The sequence below is a fragment of the Syngnathoides biaculeatus genome, chromosome 9 (assembly GCF_019802595.1).
Source record: "Syngnathoides biaculeatus isolate LvHL_M chromosome 9, ASM1980259v1, whole genome shotgun sequence".
In the NCBI taxonomy this organism is placed as follows: Eukaryota; Metazoa; Chordata; class Actinopteri; order Syngnathiformes; family Syngnathidae; genus Syngnathoides; species Syngnathoides biaculeatus.
In genome coordinates this window covers 19,465,544-19,484,245 of record NC_084648.1, presented here as the reverse complement: position 1 = coordinate 19,484,245, position 18,702 = coordinate 19,465,544, and the positions used below count along the sequence as shown (strand labels likewise).

General features: G+C 43.4%; 1 protein-coding gene and 1 pseudogene across 4 annotated transcripts in view; both read right to left on the bottom strand.

Moving 5' to 3' along the window:
- atf7ip (activating transcription factor 7 interacting protein) overlaps window positions 1-18,702 on the bottom strand; it is a 36,967-nt gene that overhangs the window by 3,266 nt on the left and 14,999 nt on the right. Inside the window, exons 1-9 of one of the 4 annotated variants that reach the window (XM_061829874.1) lie at window positions 13,233-13,345; window positions 9,719-10,213; window positions 9,265-9,637; window positions 6,257-6,435; window positions 4,518-4,655; window positions 3,401-3,472; window positions 3,187-3,278; window positions 1,707-1,774; window positions 167-808 (exon numbers count right to left, since the gene is read on the bottom strand). In XM_061829874.1, coding sequence (XP_061685858.1) covers window positions 167-808; window positions 1,707-1,774; window positions 3,187-3,278; window positions 3,401-3,472; window positions 4,518-4,655; window positions 6,257-6,435; window positions 9,265-9,637; window positions 9,719-10,207 — 2,053 coding nt within the window. In that variant the 5' untranslated portion in view covers window positions 10,208-10,213; window positions 13,233-13,345. Of the gene's footprint in view, window positions 1-166; window positions 809-1,706; window positions 1,775-3,186; window positions 3,279-3,400; window positions 3,473-4,517; window positions 4,656-6,256; window positions 6,436-9,264; window positions 9,638-9,718; window positions 10,214-10,725; window positions 10,750-12,355; window positions 12,474-13,232; window positions 13,346-18,702 lie in introns of those variants that run through there. The other 3 variants (XM_061829873.1, XM_061829871.1, XM_061829872.1) reach the window with 3 other exon arrangements.
- On the bottom strand, window positions 7,846-7,964 carry LOC133506821 (5S ribosomal RNA; annotated as a pseudogene).

The following is an 18,702-nucleotide window of genomic DNA, read 5'->3' as shown; positions in this document are numbered from 1 at the left end:
ACACCATCAGAGAGACTATTTTGTGGGGGTCAAGGTCAGACAGCGCATCAGTGACAGTGGTTCTCGTTGCCCATGACAGTACTTTGTGGTTTTCAACATACCACGGTCTAAGCAAAGAAGAACACAGCTAGTTGAGAACAAATATTAACAGTCCCGAGTACTGCACCTGTTTTAGATGTCAAAGACGTCCCTTGCGGGGGTCCAGGAGCCGCGGACCCCGTTGCCGCCGGACCAGATGTCGCCGACGAGGACGCGGTGGACATGGCTCCGGCGACAGATACGGATGGAACCACGGTCCTGGCCGTGGTCACAGAAACTCCGGCATTAGGTGTAGTTATCGCCCCGGCGCCGCCTTGGTACACGGCTCGGGCCAGCGAGATCTGGCCCGAGGAAATCTGGCTAGGGGGAGCCTGGAGCGCTGGCACAGTGATAGGGGTTGGAATAGAACCTGCAGCAGTGGTCGTGACAGGAGCGGGCTTGATTATGAAGGTGGTAGCGGGAGCAGTGGTTTTGGGCTTATTGAGTGTGCCGGGCGCAGGGAGAGAGGACACGGGGAAGTTGACCAGTGTTCCCGCCTGGCCGTTTGTCATCGATACAGGCAGCTGTATGATGAGTGGCTGTCCAGTCATCATACTACCTGCAGGCGCCGTCTTCAGCAACAAGGTGCCTGTAGAACTCTGAGTGGTGATGCCGGTCGCCAAAGTGGAGACGGCATTGGAGGAAGAGGTGATCAGTTTAATGATGGGGGCCTGTGAAACCATGGCAGTCGCGGTGGACACGGGGGTCGGAATAAGAGAGCTGGACTTTGCTGAAAAAGACAAGACAACCCAACCATTACATTGACTGCCAGTAAAATGTGTTGTCATTTATCGTTTATCAGAAAAGGTAAAAAGCAAATTATGCGTATTATGCATGGGTATAGGTGAAAAATAAATAAATAAATACATAACTTTCACATTTTATAAATGTATGCCACCATCTAGAGGTTATGAGAAAGCCGCACACTTAAATTCCAGTGTGGCAACACCACCAAGCGAGGCGTACGCTTTCTTTCCAATATGCCACCAACACTATGAAAAAGTTGCTCCCTTTCATTCTAATACGCCACCGCCACCCAGAGGTCAAGAAAACGGTGCGTTCAAAGCGTAGGAAGATTTCACATCACAAAGGACCATTATCTTCAGACCATAATTTCCTGGCTTGGAAGGCATATACCGGCTAAAAGAGCAGCGGCCTTTGAAAGAGACCAGCTCCTCGTCGATACGCATGGGTTGCACGTGCTGAGGAGGAGCGCTCACCACTCTGTCCACAGCGTTTTGATCGAGGCCAGTTTCTCCTGATGACAACGTGCTGGCCTGCGCAATTTGTCTTCAAAACGCAGGGCACAAAATCAGTGATGTGACACTGTGGACAGAAAAATGGTCCGCCCTGTGGCTTTCCCCCACAGGCTCGGTGTGGACTCATCCCGGGATCGGTAAATCCCAACCAGGATGTATACCGACCCAGCCCCGAGTTCGGCCCGCAGCTCCTCATCAGAGACACTGACCTCGGGAGTCACGAACAGCTCAAATGCAGTCACGGGACTGCCAATCCTGACAACGGCGTAGTGGGTTGTCATTGGTCTTTGCCTAACTTTGTCCTTTCCTTTCTTTCCCCGCAAAATATTATCCAACCCTCAGTGACAAAAGGGTGACGACGTGACTCACCAGCAGTGTGGGGTAATGTAACAGTTGTTGCTGGGATCTGCTTCATCTCCACTGGTGTCCGGACTGGCCTGTTCGGAAAGATTCAAGGCTTAGAGTCAATGGGCCTCGAGGAGACCAAGATGCTCTCGTGAGGAACAACTGACCGCGTTATGGTTCATTTTATTGGGTCTTTTATTAAGCCATCTTGGAACAACTTTATTCAACAATTTAATTTTCCAAAACCAAGGCAAATACCTTGGTTGTCACGATTAGTCAGCATGTCAGTTTGGTCTTTTCAAGTGCGCTGGCAATTCCCCAAACTCTTTGAATCGGCAAGAGTTGAAAATCCTTTTAAAGGTACATGAATGAGAATCTAATTCTATGACAAGTTAATACACCACAATGACAATTGTCCCAGTATGCTCCCGTTCCTGTTAAAATAAAAAGCAATTTCTTTCGTCAATTTTTTGGAAGAATTCGGGTCTCCTCTTCACTCGCAGTATTTCGTTGATCAGGTCACGAATCTCTCTCCAGCAGCCGCTGGGCAAGCCCGGGAATCTACGCTCGATATACGTCCTCATGGTCCTCCTCAAGTTCTTGGGCAGTGCCTCCTTGCCCATCAAGCCCACGTAGTTGACCCTTTCCACCCAGTTGCAATAAATTTCATAGGGCACTAAGTATCGAAATATGTAAGAGGCGTAACGGTCAGGCCGGTGACCGTCCGTGTTCCTCCCGGAGTTGCGGTACAAAACTTTCTCCAAGTGGGCGGGCAACGGGCGGAGTTGAATGTCCGCTTTGCATTTTCCTTCATTGTACTCGGCCAGATCGTTTGCCAAGGTGGTGTTGCGAGCCTTTTTTCTCCCCTTCCTCTCCCCCTTTTCTTCTTTTCCCTTCTCCTTGTTGCCATAGTGTGCAGGAGGAGTCTTCCCGTCACCGAGCTCCACTTGGGGTCTGGGCAACTTGGGTGGCGACCCTACCGCCTGCCGACGGGGCGCGCTGTTGGGAGGAGAGGTGCAGTTGTAACTACAACTCTGCACGGCGCGGAGAAAGGCTCAGCTGTGATATTGTACAACGTCACGAGACTCGGGACCAGGACGCAAGCAGGTGTGCGATACGGACCTGGACCAGCCTGAGGAAATCGAGCTTTACGTTTAGGCTGATCCCGATAAACCGAAGATCTGGGACATAGAATGGTGTGGGATTGGGCGGATGAAAGGATTCTTTAGTTTGTCCATATGCGGACAATTCGGTAATTTACAGATGGCAAACCGGGACAATGTCAACTATTCAGAGTGGATACAGCTCAGTCCAGTATTGTCACGTTCACACAAGGGCCAATGTTGTCTGCTGTATGATTTCGAGAGTGACTAAATATAGCTACGCTTTGTCGTTTGATGTGAAAGCATCTTGTTAAACCAATGAGCAAAACCTTGAAAAAAAAAAAAATAAAAATCTGAATAAATCTCTAAATGGCATTTATTCTTCTGTAAAGACACTTTACCGTTGAACTTGAGGAGTGTTTGCAACAGATGTCTTGACGACAGTCGCGGCCGCGGCGGCGGCGGCAGAGGCAGCCATAGCGGTGGAAGCAGCCTACAAAAAAAAAAAAAAAAAAAAGAAAAAGATGGAGACGTCATCCCCTGCGAATACTCGCAAAGCTCGTCATTCGCTTGACAAATGCAAACGTTCCAGACAGACCAAAAGCGCTTTCTCACCTCCTGTTTCCTTTTGTTCTCTGATGCCTGATTGGCTTCCCCAAACTTTTTTGATAGTCGAGCTATTTTAGCCTGAGAAGTGAGAAGAGAATATTACAATTTGAAAAAAAAAAAAATGACGCATTCAGATTTAGAATTTTCAGCGTGGTACCAGATGTATACAGAGTTTGCACACGAGGCAAAGACGGGACTCTGTAAGCGAAGACAGTCCGCCTCAGTGTCTGGCTTACAAAATTCAGTTCTGGCCTGGGGAATTGTTAAATTTCACTTTATTGTTCAGAAATGACGTTTTTATTTATTTGTTTGTTCAGCCATCTATGCCAGTGACATATAGTGACGGGGAGATGGCAAAATGTGCATAATTAACCCGTTTTTTTTTTTTTTTGAGAAATATTTGTTTGGTGTTGTGCCCTTTTTTTCTGATCTAAAATACGTGCCTTAGCGCAGGGGTGTCAAACTCATTTTTATCACGAGCCGCATTATAGTTAGCGTTTCCGTCAGAGGGCCATTATGACCATGAAAGCATAAAAATCTTCAATCGCCTCATCGTATTTACACACGAAATTTATGAAATAGATTTGGAATCAGGAGTCAAGGGTAATGTTTTTTTTTTTTTTTTTTTTTTTCAACCATCGTTCATGTTTGGTAATACAAAAATGCTTGTAACATCTCAACTTTATCATTTATGACAATTTGAAATTTTGGCACAGATTTTCAAGAATCATGGAAGTTGACGCACATGGTTGGTCTTCACGAGCCACATAAAATCATGCGGCGGGCCAGAACTGGCCCCCGGCCCTCAACTTTGACACCTGTGCCTTAGTACGACAAAGGATGAAAACGCTGGCTTAAACACTTAGATTGACCGTTGCAGTCTACATTGTTCATTCCATAAAAAGTGGGCAAACTATTGAGATTGTATTTTTTTTTTTTTGTAATAAGAGAAGTGGTGAGAAATTTGGATGTTAATTTTATACACAGATTTTCTGAACGTGCTCTGACTTGCCCTATGAACACATTAAATCTCAAATGATCCATTTCTTGATGGTTCCGTCTATAAATGTGGTTCTCAACCGCTGGTGACGGCGGTTGAGAAGCGTTGTTTTCTTGAACTTACTTGGAGAGTATTAATGGCCACTTGGTGTTTGGAGGCACAGTCGATCTTGTCAACTCTGCCCTTCAACTCCTGGAAATGTTTCTCAAAAATGGTCATCTCGAGGTCCCGCAGCCTTTCGCTCACTAACTGCTGCACAATCTAGGAAAGTGTCAGACAGATACGACGACTTGTTAGTAGACGTTTGTGAATGTAAATTCTGTTATGTCGTGATTCTATGGACAGCATAAAACTGGCAAAACAGTGAAAGGTTTTGATACACTGGAATTTTAAATCTTGCCTTAAACCAAAAAAAAAAAAAAAAAAAAAACAAGGAATTCAGGCCCATATACCGAAATCCAAAAAAACCCAAAAGAAATTATTTTGCCAATTTTCACAACACAGTAGTGATGGGTATGACTGCAAAAAGTGCCAACAAAGAGGAATTTAATTCCAGGATATTGTGTCGAAAGATCCAAATTGTTAAAATGATGTCAAGAATATTTGCTGCATAACAACCTTTCCACCTCTACTAAATTATGGCTCCACTGTGTTATTTTAATGCATTTATTTCATCAACCTTGTAATGGCAGACATGCGAAATTCTTCTCTTACGTGTAATTTTTCCATTTCCTGTATCCACTGTCGTTGCTGAAATGAGCCAAATTCCCCCATTTTGGCATGACTAAGGGTTATCTTATCATTATATGTCAGTTAGTGAATTACCGTACCTTTAAATTTATAGGTGTTTTGTGACTTCAATGAGCATAGCTTCTCAGCTTTCTCCATGTTATTACCCTTTGTGCTAATGACAGTCGACAGAGACACGTGTGGCTTATTTGGTACTACGGAGATCATGATTAGTGATTTATGACACGTAGGCGTTGGACATGAAGCAAACATTCAGTTGCATTGTTTTGTTTTTTTTTTAAGCCAAGTTAGCAATAGCTTGGATGTAACAGGAGCGATGCCCGATACAAATGGCGGAAAGCAGGTTGGTCTGGCAACTGTTCAATGTGTTCAATTTGTTGGTATTTATTGTCATTTTGTTGTTGTTTTTTCCCCTCTCCAATGTAGCAGTCCCTCACATTTGAAAAACGTACGGGTGTGGTCAGTCATGCCCACAGATATAAAGTTGTGCGTGTGTTCTGTTTGTAATTACGAGTTTACCCCTTTAAGAGCGGAGGGGGGCGGTGTCAGGTAAACTCGGAAGTAGAAGTAGGCTGAGTAGCAGCTTGTTCTTAAAGACTGTGTGCTTCCATGTTAAAAAAAAAAAAAAAAAAAAGACGTCAGGCTGTGGTTTACTGCGCTGAATTGGTGTTCATGTGCTTTGAGAGTCTGCGATAAGTGCGCAATTGCCCAGTGGCGCAGCGTCGAGAAAACATTGGTCAAGACTACACAAAAAAGCAACGTCTTTTAATATGTATTGAACATGTATTTCTACTTGTAACAAATTTTACACGCGTGATTTTTCATGCTCGACTGTGCAGATTTGTGAGTGCGAAGGCGCGCAGGCGCATTGGCGCCCGTCAAATCACAGTAACTGAATATAGACTACACAGCCACGCGTTGACTACAATTTTTGCTTGCGTCATAACAAAATCACAGTTTCAGTCAATAAATTTCCAAGACAAAACTCTTACAGTCCAAAACCGAAAATGGAATTTTTCCAGCTGCAAAAATGTGGTGTTTGACCACATATAACAATTTGACTCCATTTCTCATCGATTAATTGTAGTTGCACCGAGCAGTTCTCCACATACCTTTTCAAGTTTGTGATGACTGCCAGCTTTTGCGGTGATTTTGAGTTCCAGCTGAGCCTCCAGCTCTCCTTGCTCCATCTTCTGTCTCTTCCCTTCTCGCTTTATAGAATGCCCGTCTCTGTCAAAGCCTTCCGATAAAGTGCGCTTGATTGCAGAGGTACACTTTCGCTCCTCTGACACTGTTTGAGGAACAGGGAGACGGTGAAGATATGCTACCACCTTACATGTGGCATTTACCGTCATACATTTTAATGACTCTCATCACATTATTCACACAAAGTCTACTCAAGGCAACTAGAAAAACAAAACCGTTTTGATGTGTGCGACCTAATTTTCTATGATCATCTGAGTTAAGGTCCGAGCAAAGAGGAAGAGAAGATGGGCAACACATTTATACAGTACAAAATAATAAGTCATACATTAAAAAAAACAAAACAAAAAAAAAAAAAATGTAACACTGAACAAAACATCCCTCCATCCATTTTGTGTCCCGTTTAATCCTCACAAGATGGAGCCAATCCAAGCTCTCATCAAAAACATTCCGTTTTACACGGAAAACCAAAATTAGTTGAAGACAACATTTGGCTGCTTACGGTAACGTTTTCATGAGATTTGCACTCTTCATTTTTCATTAACTGTTGTATTATTGTAATAAAAATGTGGTTTTTGTTCATTCCAATGATATATGTGGAGGATGTTATTTGGTGTTTGTGAGTAAGATGTAGGAAAAACATCTCATCTTAAATCCAACTAGTCAAGTAAAAGTTATTTTATAGATATTTCAAACTTCCTAGCAGCATTTATTTTGAAAGTAACATTGAGATATTACAAATTGGTGGACCTCATTTCTTAGAACTGTTATAAATGCTTCTCACTCCTCCATGTTTAGAGTGTGACCCGGAAGCTGTTCTCACGCCACCACATTAAGCCGCATCTCAGTTCTGATAAATGCGTTTCCTGGACCATGCATTGGGGTGGTTCAGGGAGCTTTAAATTGAGGAATAACCGCTGGTTCCCTCGCAGAACTCTTAGCACCTCAACACTTCTTATAAAAATAGCAGCACACCAGCTGGATTGTAACAGAAAAGCGAGGAGCGAAGTTGCAAATGAAGAAATTTGATTAGGTCAATGAAAACTCTTTTGGCATAGCAAACTATGTAAAAAAAAAAAATATATATATATATATATATATATATGTATGTTTTGGTTTGTTTTTGGTCACAGTTTTCCGTTGCCGTCAGACATGAGTACTCCACATGAGTTGATGGCCCTCAGCAGTTTTGTTTCTCACTTTAGAGTCAGTAGATTCAGAGAAAATATGCGTACTTGCAAGAATAAATGCAAATAAAACGTCTGTCAGGTCTGCGCTTCGATTTTTCAGAGAAGCAAGAGCCTGTCTACATCTTGGACTGGTCACGGAGTTGATTCTTATTACAATCAGTCACAATCTTCTTCTTCTTTTCTTTTCGGGTTGTCCCGTTAGGCGTCGCCACAGCGTGTCATCTGAGATGAACGCCTATTTGTTTGGCGCAGTTTTTACGCCGGACGCCCTTCCTGACGCAAGCCCTTTGCATTTAGGCGGGGAGAGACGCTTACAGCGCTCGCTATTCCCAGGTGGTCCACCATCCGAGTACCAACCAGGGCAAAACTCGCTTAGCTTCCGAGATCTGATGAGATCGGGGGTTTTCAGGGTTGCATGGCTGTAAGCCAATCAGTCACAATGATAAGTATGAAATAATATCTAGCGTTGCAAAAAAAACAAAAAAAAAAACAGCATGGATCTCTGCAGTTGGCGTGTGGCGTCCCAATCATTGCCACTGTTTTACCGGTGAGGGCAAAACAAATTTTTCAAAACTAACCTCCGCCACGCTCATGACCTTAACTATTACAAGTAATGCCCGCTCACGTTATCCTTCTAGCAGATTTCCAGAATTGCGTAGATCATAATAAGCCAAAGCAAATGCCATATTTTCCCACTGGAGATTAAATGCAAAGAGTCAAAGTCATTAAATCCTGTTGCTGCGTTCCTTTTCATCGGCCTTATACCAACCTCTGTGCAAGAATGAATTTGTCACAAATGAATGAAGTCTATATTAAAAAAGATTTTGTTACATTTATTAGTGATACCTTGCGATACAGGTTGAACTCGGGTTCCGACTCAAACGAACAGAAATGCCCAAAAAAGCCATTTGTTTGTTGCGCTATTGTTGTGTTTCAGGTTTTTAATAAGGAAAAATAGCAGTGTAATGTTGCACTCTATAAAAATATTCATGAACGGAAATCCATAAAACAGGTTGGTGGACTTCCTGCCTGTGCAGCCAAACCCTACGAGAGCCGAGGGCTAATGAAATTATTTATGGTTTGAAACTGAACCTGCTTGAACATTCAATTTATTTTTTTGCCGGCCTTTTCGGACAAATATTAAATTCAAACATTTCATGCGTGTGTGAGGAAGTTGGCTGCACAGAACCCCTTCCTCATAGTGCGGCTCTTTCTGGTGTGCCAATCTTGGCCACCAGGAGGCGGTACAATACCAAAGTCACGGAGACTATGGCGACACAAACGGAAAAAGAAGACTTCCACTAACACGACCGAGTAAAATGCTTGAATATTGGTCTTTTATGTAGAGGATAAAGAAAATGTGCCGGTAGTTAAATCATCTGTGTTACTCCGCTGTTTGTGTTCAAATATTCAGTACTTCTAAAATGACAACGACCGATGCTGACCTTTAGCATGTCAGAGGAGTTTTGTATTATTTGTTAGTATTAAGCTAAGCAGACATTTTCATGGGGCGGAGATGATTTTTTTTTCTTTTTTAAACACAATGTGTATCTATGTTGAAAGTAGACTTCAACTGGCGTTAAACGTATTGAAGCCCCTTTTTTGATAACCTAATGCTGAGTTCGGGAGAGGGAAATCTCGTATTTCATTTAAACCGTGGTCACTCAAGGCACGACTGTTCTGAGGTAGTTTACGAAGAATATTACGCAATTGGCAGCACCTCTTACCTGTGTTACAAGGCGGAGTGGACGATGGGCGCGATGGCTTCGAAGTCTGATTAACATCCATTTTCTCCTTTTTGGCCTCCACTTTGACGATGGTCACCTCCATCTTGTCTTGCATTAGTAAGCCTTTCTTGGGCTGATCTTTGTCAGTCCCATCCTCGACGTCCTTCCCCCGTTTTACATCCGCAGAGGAAGAGAGCGAAGGAACAGAATTATTGGAAGTAGAGGACTTCATTTGGCTTGGGTCCTTGGCCTGTGTAGCGTCTGTTTCCATTGGGGCAGTGCCATCGGATACTGAATGCAAAGAAGAAACGGAGTCTTTAGCGGAGTCCTTATCAGAATTGTTGGCTTTGTCTTCTGCTGTGGTTTGGTCCTCCTAAGAGAAGAGAAATGAAGTTATTGGTTTCGTAAAACTTAAACCACTTGAATCGGCTCAACGGTGACTCGGGTCATTTACCTTGGGCTTTTCCAACACCTTGGGGTATTCCTGGGGCTCTTTGGATTCGTTCGGCGAGGATGACGGCAAGCAAGTCTTTTCCTCCTCCTTTTTCTGTTCAAAGCTTATGGACTGGAATGGTGACGACGGGCCCGAAAGGGATTCGTCCTTTTCTTTTGGACTTTGCGACGGTACGGGCGAGGGGGACAGATTGAGCGAGAGGAACGGAGCGGGGGAGCTCAGGGATGTCATCGAGGCAGGTGATGTAGCGACGGGGGAGTTTGGGTCCTGGTGGCTGTTTTGCTCCACGTCCTTTTGTCCATCCTCTCTGTGCGAGCCGTTCACCAGGGGCGGCGGCGGAGATGGTTCAGGGGCAGACGGCTCGGACGAACTCGACGCTGCTGTCAACAGACTGGTGTGAAGGGCTTCGAGTTGCTGCCGATCACTGATCTTCATGGTTTTCCTGGCACGGAAGATTTTCTTCTTCTCCTCTGTCACAACAACTTCCATTGCTGCCTGCGGAGTGACAAGGAGACATTAGAGGCCTTGATGAGCCTTTCAGGGTTTAAAAGGCCCAAGTGGTTCATTGGAGGGTCACTGCATAATCTTTAGACCTTGAGGGTTTGTGGCGATGACTACGCCCTACATAGAAAAATAAAGGTGGTAGCTTTCGAGAAGAAACACTAGAGGGCCCTCTAGAGCTCTATGGATGCCGATTGTGTCCTTTTCCAGAAAGTTCTTTCCCAGATCTGCATACCACTCTGTGACGCCATTGTTTTTTTTGTTGTTTTTTTTTTTTTTTTTTAAATTTAGCAATTCTCTCAAAGATTCTTCAGAAAAGATCTATCTCATAACACACGCTACATTTTTTTTTTTTTTTTTTTTTTGCAGTGGAACGTGACCACAGCTAAGGTGGAGCTCAAGTGTGCCAAAAACAGGATTTTAGTCAGACAGATCTACCTGCTCCCACACATCATTCCTGCTCCATACCTAAATTTTGGTTCAATCTAGGAAGTCTATGTTTTTACCTTTGGCATGCCTTCTGACAAACTCAAATGAGGCTGAAGCGAACAGCAAGCTGCAGCAACCTAATCTTCCTCCCATCCCCCCACGCTCCCATTGGTTAAATCCTCAGCCAATCAGAGTGTATGAATTTAGGCCGTCTCGGCAGCAGTACAGGGGTTATGCAAAACATGGAAGCTTTCCCGTAGTTTAGGGTGTTGTGTGCATTTTATCTTTGAACCACCTTTTGAATTTTAACAAGATTCAAATATACGTGCCTTTACTTTGGACTGACTCCAGAGATTTTGAAATTTGTGTTGAAAATATGGGAATGAATAAACTTTTAAGTGTACAGATTTACAAAATACAGCACACATCTTAAGACCATAGAAATAGAAAACATCACATTAAAACCAAAAGAATTTGTAATACGGTGACGATGGCAAGCTGATTTCCAACCGCATAATAATATGCCTGTGTCTATTTATGTAGGTTAGCCTCACGCTGCATTTCTGACCCGCAAGACGGGATGAAAAGGCTTTGTTTTGATTTTTGGTGTGAGAGAAGCAAAACTCCCATTTTACATTACTGATGAGTTACTTCATCAGATGAGATTGCTAGTGCAGATGCACAATAATGTTCTTTCATGTCAGAAAGTCCTCTTCCTGCAGTGACTCAAAACCGTCCATCAAGGTAAATCCCAGCAATTTATCAAATTTAGCGTAAACAAGTCAGGAGGAAGTGAACTACGAGCGTGGTTACCGCAACATTCCAACATCAGCGCACACTGCGCAGAGCTCAATAGCCCCCTCCCCCACAGAGCGGCTTCATTTTCTGCGCCAGTATTCAGTGCAGTAACTCAAAATGGCCGTTGGCTCTGCTCTTTGCTGCCAGGCACAACTCTCACTAGCTAGCTGAAAGAGGTTCTCTGTCGGAGGCATCGGGTTGCACTGTTCAGTAACTATGCGGGGTATTTCAGTAAACATATTTGACGGCATTGATGAAGCAGACACTACAAGTATATTTTAGTGCAAGTCTACTGGAAGCTTCAACAGATCAAAGATTATCAACTTTTACGAATAACCTCTGAATCGCTATTGTAGATTAATCTGTTGACAGCTACGGAACAAACAGATACTTGAAAGACAAAGATAGTATACCAGATAAATAGTCAACATTTTTTTTTTTTTTTTTTTTTTTTAAATAGCAGCCACCCGTGCTGAAGTCAAAAGGAGAAACCTTATCACACCACAAACGACTCAAATATTCGCATGTAAAACTTCTGGCACAAATCAAAACTGCTTCCAATGATATATAGCAGAAATTGCTAACATTCGGGCAAACGTCAAACTTAAGGTAGCTTCATCTGAATATTACACTTTGGTTTTCAACGCGTTTGTTTTAGGGGAAGAATATTTAAAAAAAAATGCACATTTATTATAGTTGTGTTTCTACAATCAATTTGACTAGCTAAAATGCTCCACAAACACGGTACTAGATCGTTACAATGCTAATTTTTGGACTAGCTTAGCATCAAAGGAAGACCTTGACAAAATATAAAGCTACACCAAAAACAGTGTGCGGATTGACTGACATATATTGATAAAAATATCTGTGATCGCCATCGGCATGCTTTAAAATCAAAGAAGTGTCAACCTTCAGCAGGATGTTTAAGATTACGCCTTTGTTGCTTTGTAATTGTGGGGGAAGGGAAAGCTAAAACAGCCCAACATACGAGGGGGGAGGTGGAGGAGGAGGAGCTCGTTTCAGACTAGTCCATTTCAGTCTCACTGCTGGGGGGGGGACGTGCTACGGTGCGTGTGGGATTTGACTTTTGTTATCTACCCTAAACCGTGCCGGCCAACAAATACTCTTGCTTACAAACGTGAACACTGTAGGGCGCACACGACTGCATACTAATCTGATGTCGATAGAATTTTACAGTGCGGTACAGAGGGTCTAAAGAACAACGGTTAACAGTGCACGGATAGATGACACCTACACTGCTCACAAGAATGTGTCACGTGTAGTGAGTAACGTGGTACTGGTCATGTTCAAAAATTCCATATTGAAGCCGTACAGTTATGGTCTTAATGAATTACAACCACACCACTAATTTCTTTGGTTACCATACACATGGCTTTCAACATAACCTAAAAGGCAAGTGAACCTATGAAGACAATGGACTACAAATCAAATCAAAGGTGATGTGTGAATAATATGTTAAATGTGTCTTGAAAACAAACAGTCTATCTTGATCAGGATACGAGCTCGAGGCCCCTGATGTTTGTGGGGGAAGGGAAAAGCTGTGCAGGCCTGCAGGAAAACAGACTGAAGGAGGAGGAGCTCTTCAGGACTAGTCCATCCTGTTCCAAGTCGGGGTGCATCCTGAGATCGGGTGTGTGACCTCATCTACCTTGTAATATGTCCGAAAACTGAAAGATCTGTCAAGCATTTCAAGCTGTATATATATATATATATATATATATATATCTGATTTCTACACCAAATCAAAGAAATCGTTATTACTTACTAAACAAATAGTCAATCCTTTATGTGTATAATTCTTGTACGAATCTCATGTTGACGCCGTGCGAGTGTACACCGCGGTGATTGTCAATAATAAATACTGTAGCTAGCAGCACAGACAGAGACCGAGAGTAACTTGCACAAGCAGTTGCCAAGCAACACCCCTCCCCCAACTCTAGCACGGGCTAGTACACCGTGTGGAAAACTACAGCCAGTACAGACTAAACCATTTCGAGAAAGGGCAAGGGGGGGAGAAAGGGAAATGTCCTTTGTCCTGGGCAAAAATTAAAATCAAGGTCAGACTATACCAGATTAGATCAAGTTTATAAACAGATCAAGTTGCTACACCCAAAAATCTAAAATCTGACTAACTCTTGAGAACGTGTCCGAGATTCCGTTTTAGTGATTTCAATTTGCGCTAAAGGAAGCGAGTTGTGGATGACTACAGCGGAGTTACTCGTGCTTTTGGTTGGCTCTGACTGCTATGATATTTATATATACTGTATATTCCCCGCCTTAGGCGCTCATAAAAACGGCCCGACAAAGGGAAAGATGAAAGCATAAAGGGAGGAGCCTACTCCAGACCGTACCATTAATTGAAAGAAAAAAACTTTTCAAAGCCACAAATACAAGAAAATTGGTGAGATCATTTTTGGGGGGAAAAATAAGCCTGAAGAATTACATACAGAGGCACAGCACAAAAACAGCTCCAAATTGCACTCGGCCCATTTGCGCAGCAACCCTGCTCAGCGCCACACTCAACTGCGTCCCCCTCCCCCACCCCGGCCCCGCTTGTTTTTCTCATATGGACTGAACCACTCAAATGATACCTCGTGCAAAAAAAAAAAAAAAACAAAAGGGTCAAATTTGCAATTGAAAAGGCACCCAAAATTCAATTTTAGGGGTTTTCCTTTTTTTTTTTTTTTTTTTCCCTCGAGATAAACGTGTAAAAAGATGCCGAAAAAGCACTTCATGGAAAAACGTGAATACGTCGAGATGGAAAAAATGAGCAAGATAATTTCCACCAAGGTTAATTAACCCCCCAAAAAATATGCATTTTGTTAACTGTTCACACAAAGTCAGAAGTTGGAAAGCGTAGTTGTCGTTCAGCACGGCGGCCTCGCAGGGTATAAAAGCCGAGCACAGTTCGGAAACTCTGCAAAGCCTCCATCTGCCCTCTCTCTACCACAGCAGACAAAGCGGTTGTTGAATGGACTGAACCATTCAGAAATGGGGGGAGTGTTGGAAAAAAACAAAAGGGGCTTGAGGGGCAGAGTAGAGACAGCAATAATGCTTAACATTGACTTGAAATATACTAAATCATTTCTTGGTTTTTAATTTTTGCTGAGTTCTTCACACAATGGGATTCATTTTCTGATTTGATCCTTTCTATTCTTTGCTGTATGAAGTTATCAGATGAGGAAATGTGAAAATGTGACAGAGATGAACTTTCATTTTGCAACTCCAGTGCACCTTCTTCAAAAGCCCAAGTTCTAAGAAATAAACAAGCCGTATGTTGGTTCTGTGCCCATCCCCCAACCCCCGTCCGTGATAGTGCAGAAACACAAAATGGCCACCAGTTCTCCTGCGAGCGGCGTGCTCTGCCGAGACACGAGCAGGTCCTCGAACAGACTCCGCCTACCACCCCGGGACGGTGGAAAAAAAAACCCGAAATCTATCAGCAGAAAACTGGATTCTCACGTACATAACTGTATGGAAAAACATCACAAAGTCGCATAAAGAAATGAAATTGGATTTCCCTTGTTTATGTTGTTGCTAAGAGACCACGTTGATGTGGGCACTATTTTCAGTCTGAGTAAAGCGTTGAGACTAACAAGTGCTCGTGTATTTTAAAAAATGTTGCATTAACTATATTTATTACGAGCAGTAAAAATGAAAAGGCAAGTCGGTGAGAAGTCAGAGTGTGCATTCCAGTAATACTGCGCAGTGTGCATATGGTTCCCCCCCCCACCCCCCACCCAACCTTCACTGTGCTCATCTGGATTCACTGAAACCCAAAATGGCCACCAGGTCTGCTGGTGTGCTGATCCTGCTACCTTGAACGCATCTTGTGAAAGTGCGTGTGTGTGTGTGTGCGCGCGCGCATAACTCTCAAAGTTACCCAATATCCAAACAAAATTATGAAACATTGGCAAATTTCGTACGTTATTTACAGTAGCGTTCGTAGTTATAAGCTTCTTCCCTTTTCTCTGTTTGGTCAGCATGTTTTTTTTAAATGTTATCCGATAAATATCGAACTAGACTAGAGGCTATTCGGGAACAGCTGACAAATTTGGAATATTTTGAACATGTCATGAATTTCAACGTTAACATCCTGATTATGTGAAAAATGCAGGCAAATAACTGCAAATAAGAATCCCGATGTAATTTGGAACTCAGTTGCTAAATTGTGCAGCCAGAATTAAAGACAGTTGAAGTGAGTGGCTAATAAAAAACAAAAATCATTTGGAAATTTAAAAAAAATAATTGAAAAAAACTGCACAAATGTGAAAATTTGCTCATCAAAAAGCGCCGCCTCCTGGTCTGCCGAAGGGGAGTGCGCATAATTTGTTCCTCTTTTTTTTTTTTTTTTTTTTTTACACGGGCTGAGTAGAAGGAAAAAAGGGAAGAAAAGATGGGGGAGGGGAGAAGCGCCAGTTTTCACCCAGCGCATGTCGAGTATTCTTTAGCGTTATGAGCTCTTTATGGGTGCATATTAAACAATAATAAAGTCATTTTGGTCCATAATGCAACAGAATGAACACAACCAAAAAATGTGCCAAATTACTCCAACCGATGTCCCCAAAAGAGGCTCCAAAACGGGGTTAGGGTTGAATAACATGTAGCGGGGTTGTATTAAAACTTTTTATGATGCAATGAGAAGCTTTGAAATAAGCATCTTTGAAAGTTTTTTTTTTGATTATTATTATTGACGGTTGGACTGTAGCTAGCACCAAACAGTCAGGTCTGAAATCGAGAGGCAGACACAGAGCGGCGGACGACCCCTCCCCCCACGCCAGCAGTCTGCCTGCTCCACTTTGGAAGTTTTTGCAGCCCAACCCGGACTAGACCATTGCAGCAGAAAAGGGGGCTTTCCCCAAAGCCGGGACACCTTCAGCAAAAGCAAGTCCGAGCGTCACGTTATTTTATTGCATTTTTTTTTTCCTCCATCAATATTGTTTCTATTTCACTTAGCTTGACTGAGAGAGGGAGAGCGCTGGCTTTAGATCGGCGCTAGCGCTCGTGTCTTTTGAGCTAGAAATGTGGCCCGGCTCCCAAAGTATTTTTTTTTTTTGGAGATCATTTTCGTCCTGAGTGCAGGGGATGATCTCTTTGACACCAAAATGCAAAAACGTTCCACGATCTTCAGGACAGCATGTGAGCAACGCGACACTTCCCTTCCCCCACTCCCTGCTTCCCCTTGAAACCGATTGCAGTCAACGGTCCAAAATGGCTCCTACCGCTCTACGGAGTTACTGCAGAAAAGCGCCTACAGCAAGCTCCGCAGTTATTGTCTAGCAATGGCTCAGTCTGGTTTTTTTTTTTTTTTTGGGGGGGGGGGGGGAACATGTCATTACACGATCTTTTTAAAAACTGCTTGTATAACTTTTGTGAAACATTAAATTCCATCTTTTATTTAGTGATTTTTCTATAATTACCAACTCTAATCGGGCCCTAAATACAGGAAAAAGATAGCTACAGAATTCTGACATTTCTAGAAAAGTGGGTACGAAAAGTTTTCAGACTCCCTTAAAATTTTTCACTTTGATATATTGCAGCCATTTGCTAAAATCATTGAAGTTCATTGTGCCCCCATTAAATATACACACAGTACCCCATATTTTTTGCCGATTTATTAAAAAAGAAAAAACTGAAATTTCACACTTTTTCTTTTCCATTCGGCTTGTCCCGTTAGGGGTCGCCACAGCGTCTCATCTTTTTCCAATCTCGGCATCTTCCTCTCTTAACACCAACCGTCCTCATGTCCTCCCTCACAACATCCATCAACCTTTTCTTTGGTCTTCCTCTCCCTCTTTTGCCTGGCTCTCTTGTCTCTGAACATATCCAAACCATCCAAGTCTGCTCCCTCTAACCTCATCTCCAAAACATCCAACTTTGGTTGTCCCTCGAATGAGCTCATTTCTGATCCTATCCAAGCTGCTCACTCCAAGCGAGAACCTCAGCATCTCCATTTCTGCCACCTCCAGTTCTGCTTCCTGTTCACTGTCTCGAATCCGTCCATCATGGCCGGCCTCACCACTGTTTTATAAACTTTTCCCTTCATCCTAGCGGAGACTCTTCTGTCACATAGAACACCAGACACCTTCCGCCAACTGTTCCACCCCGCTTGGACCCGTTTCTTCACTTCTTTACCACACTCTCCATTGCTCTGTATCTTATTTGTTGACCCCAAGTATTTGAAGTCATCCACCCTCGCTATCTCTTATAGCATAGTCCAAGGGGATTCCAGTCTAACCTCATCTGTCAGCCTATCCATTACTACCGCAAACAGGAAGGGGCTCAGTGCGGATCCCTGATGCAGTCCCACCTCTACCTTAAATTCTTCTGACACACCTCACCGCTGTTCTGCTGCCCTCATACACGTCCTGTGCTATTCTCACATATTTCTCCGCCACACCAGACTTGCGCATGCAGTGCCACAGTTCCTCTCTTGGTACTCTGTCCTGGGCTTCCTCTAGGTCTACAAAGACACAATGTAGTTCCTTCTGTCCTTCTCTGTACTTTTCCACGCGCATCCTCAAGGCAAATAATGCATCTGTGGTACTCTTTCTCGGCATGAAACCATACTGTTGCTCGCAGATACTTACTTCTGTCCCGAGTCTAGCCTCCACTACTCTATCCCATAACTTCATTGTGTGGCTCATCATATTTATTCCTCTATAGTTTCCACATCACTGAACATCGCCTTTGTTCTTAAAAATGGGGACTAGCACACTTTTCCGCCATCCCTCTGGCATCTTCTCTCCTGCTAGTATTCTATTGAATAAATTGGTCAAAAACTCCGCAGCCACCTCCCCAAATTGCTTCCATGCTTCCGCTGGTCTGTCACCGAAACTGAGATTTCACACAGCCCTAAGTATTCAGACTCAGTATTTAGTAGAAGCACCGTTTCTCTCCAGTTCTGTCAGACTGGTTGGTGAACGTCGGTGGGCTGACATTTTTAAGTTCTCTCCAGAGATCCTCAATGAGGTTGAAGTTCGGACTCTGGCTCATTCGAGAACAGTCACAAAGTTGTTCTGAAGCAACTCCTTCGTTATTTTAGCTGTGCACTTTGGGTCATTGTCTTGTTGGAAGGCGAACCTTCGGCAGCACCACCAACATGCTTCCCTGTTGGGACTGGATTGAACAGGTGATGAGCCGCCCCTGTTTCCACCCCACCCACACTTCTTCTTTTCCTTTCGGCTTGTCCCGTTAGGCGTCGCCACAGCGTGTCGTCTTTTTCCATCGAAGCC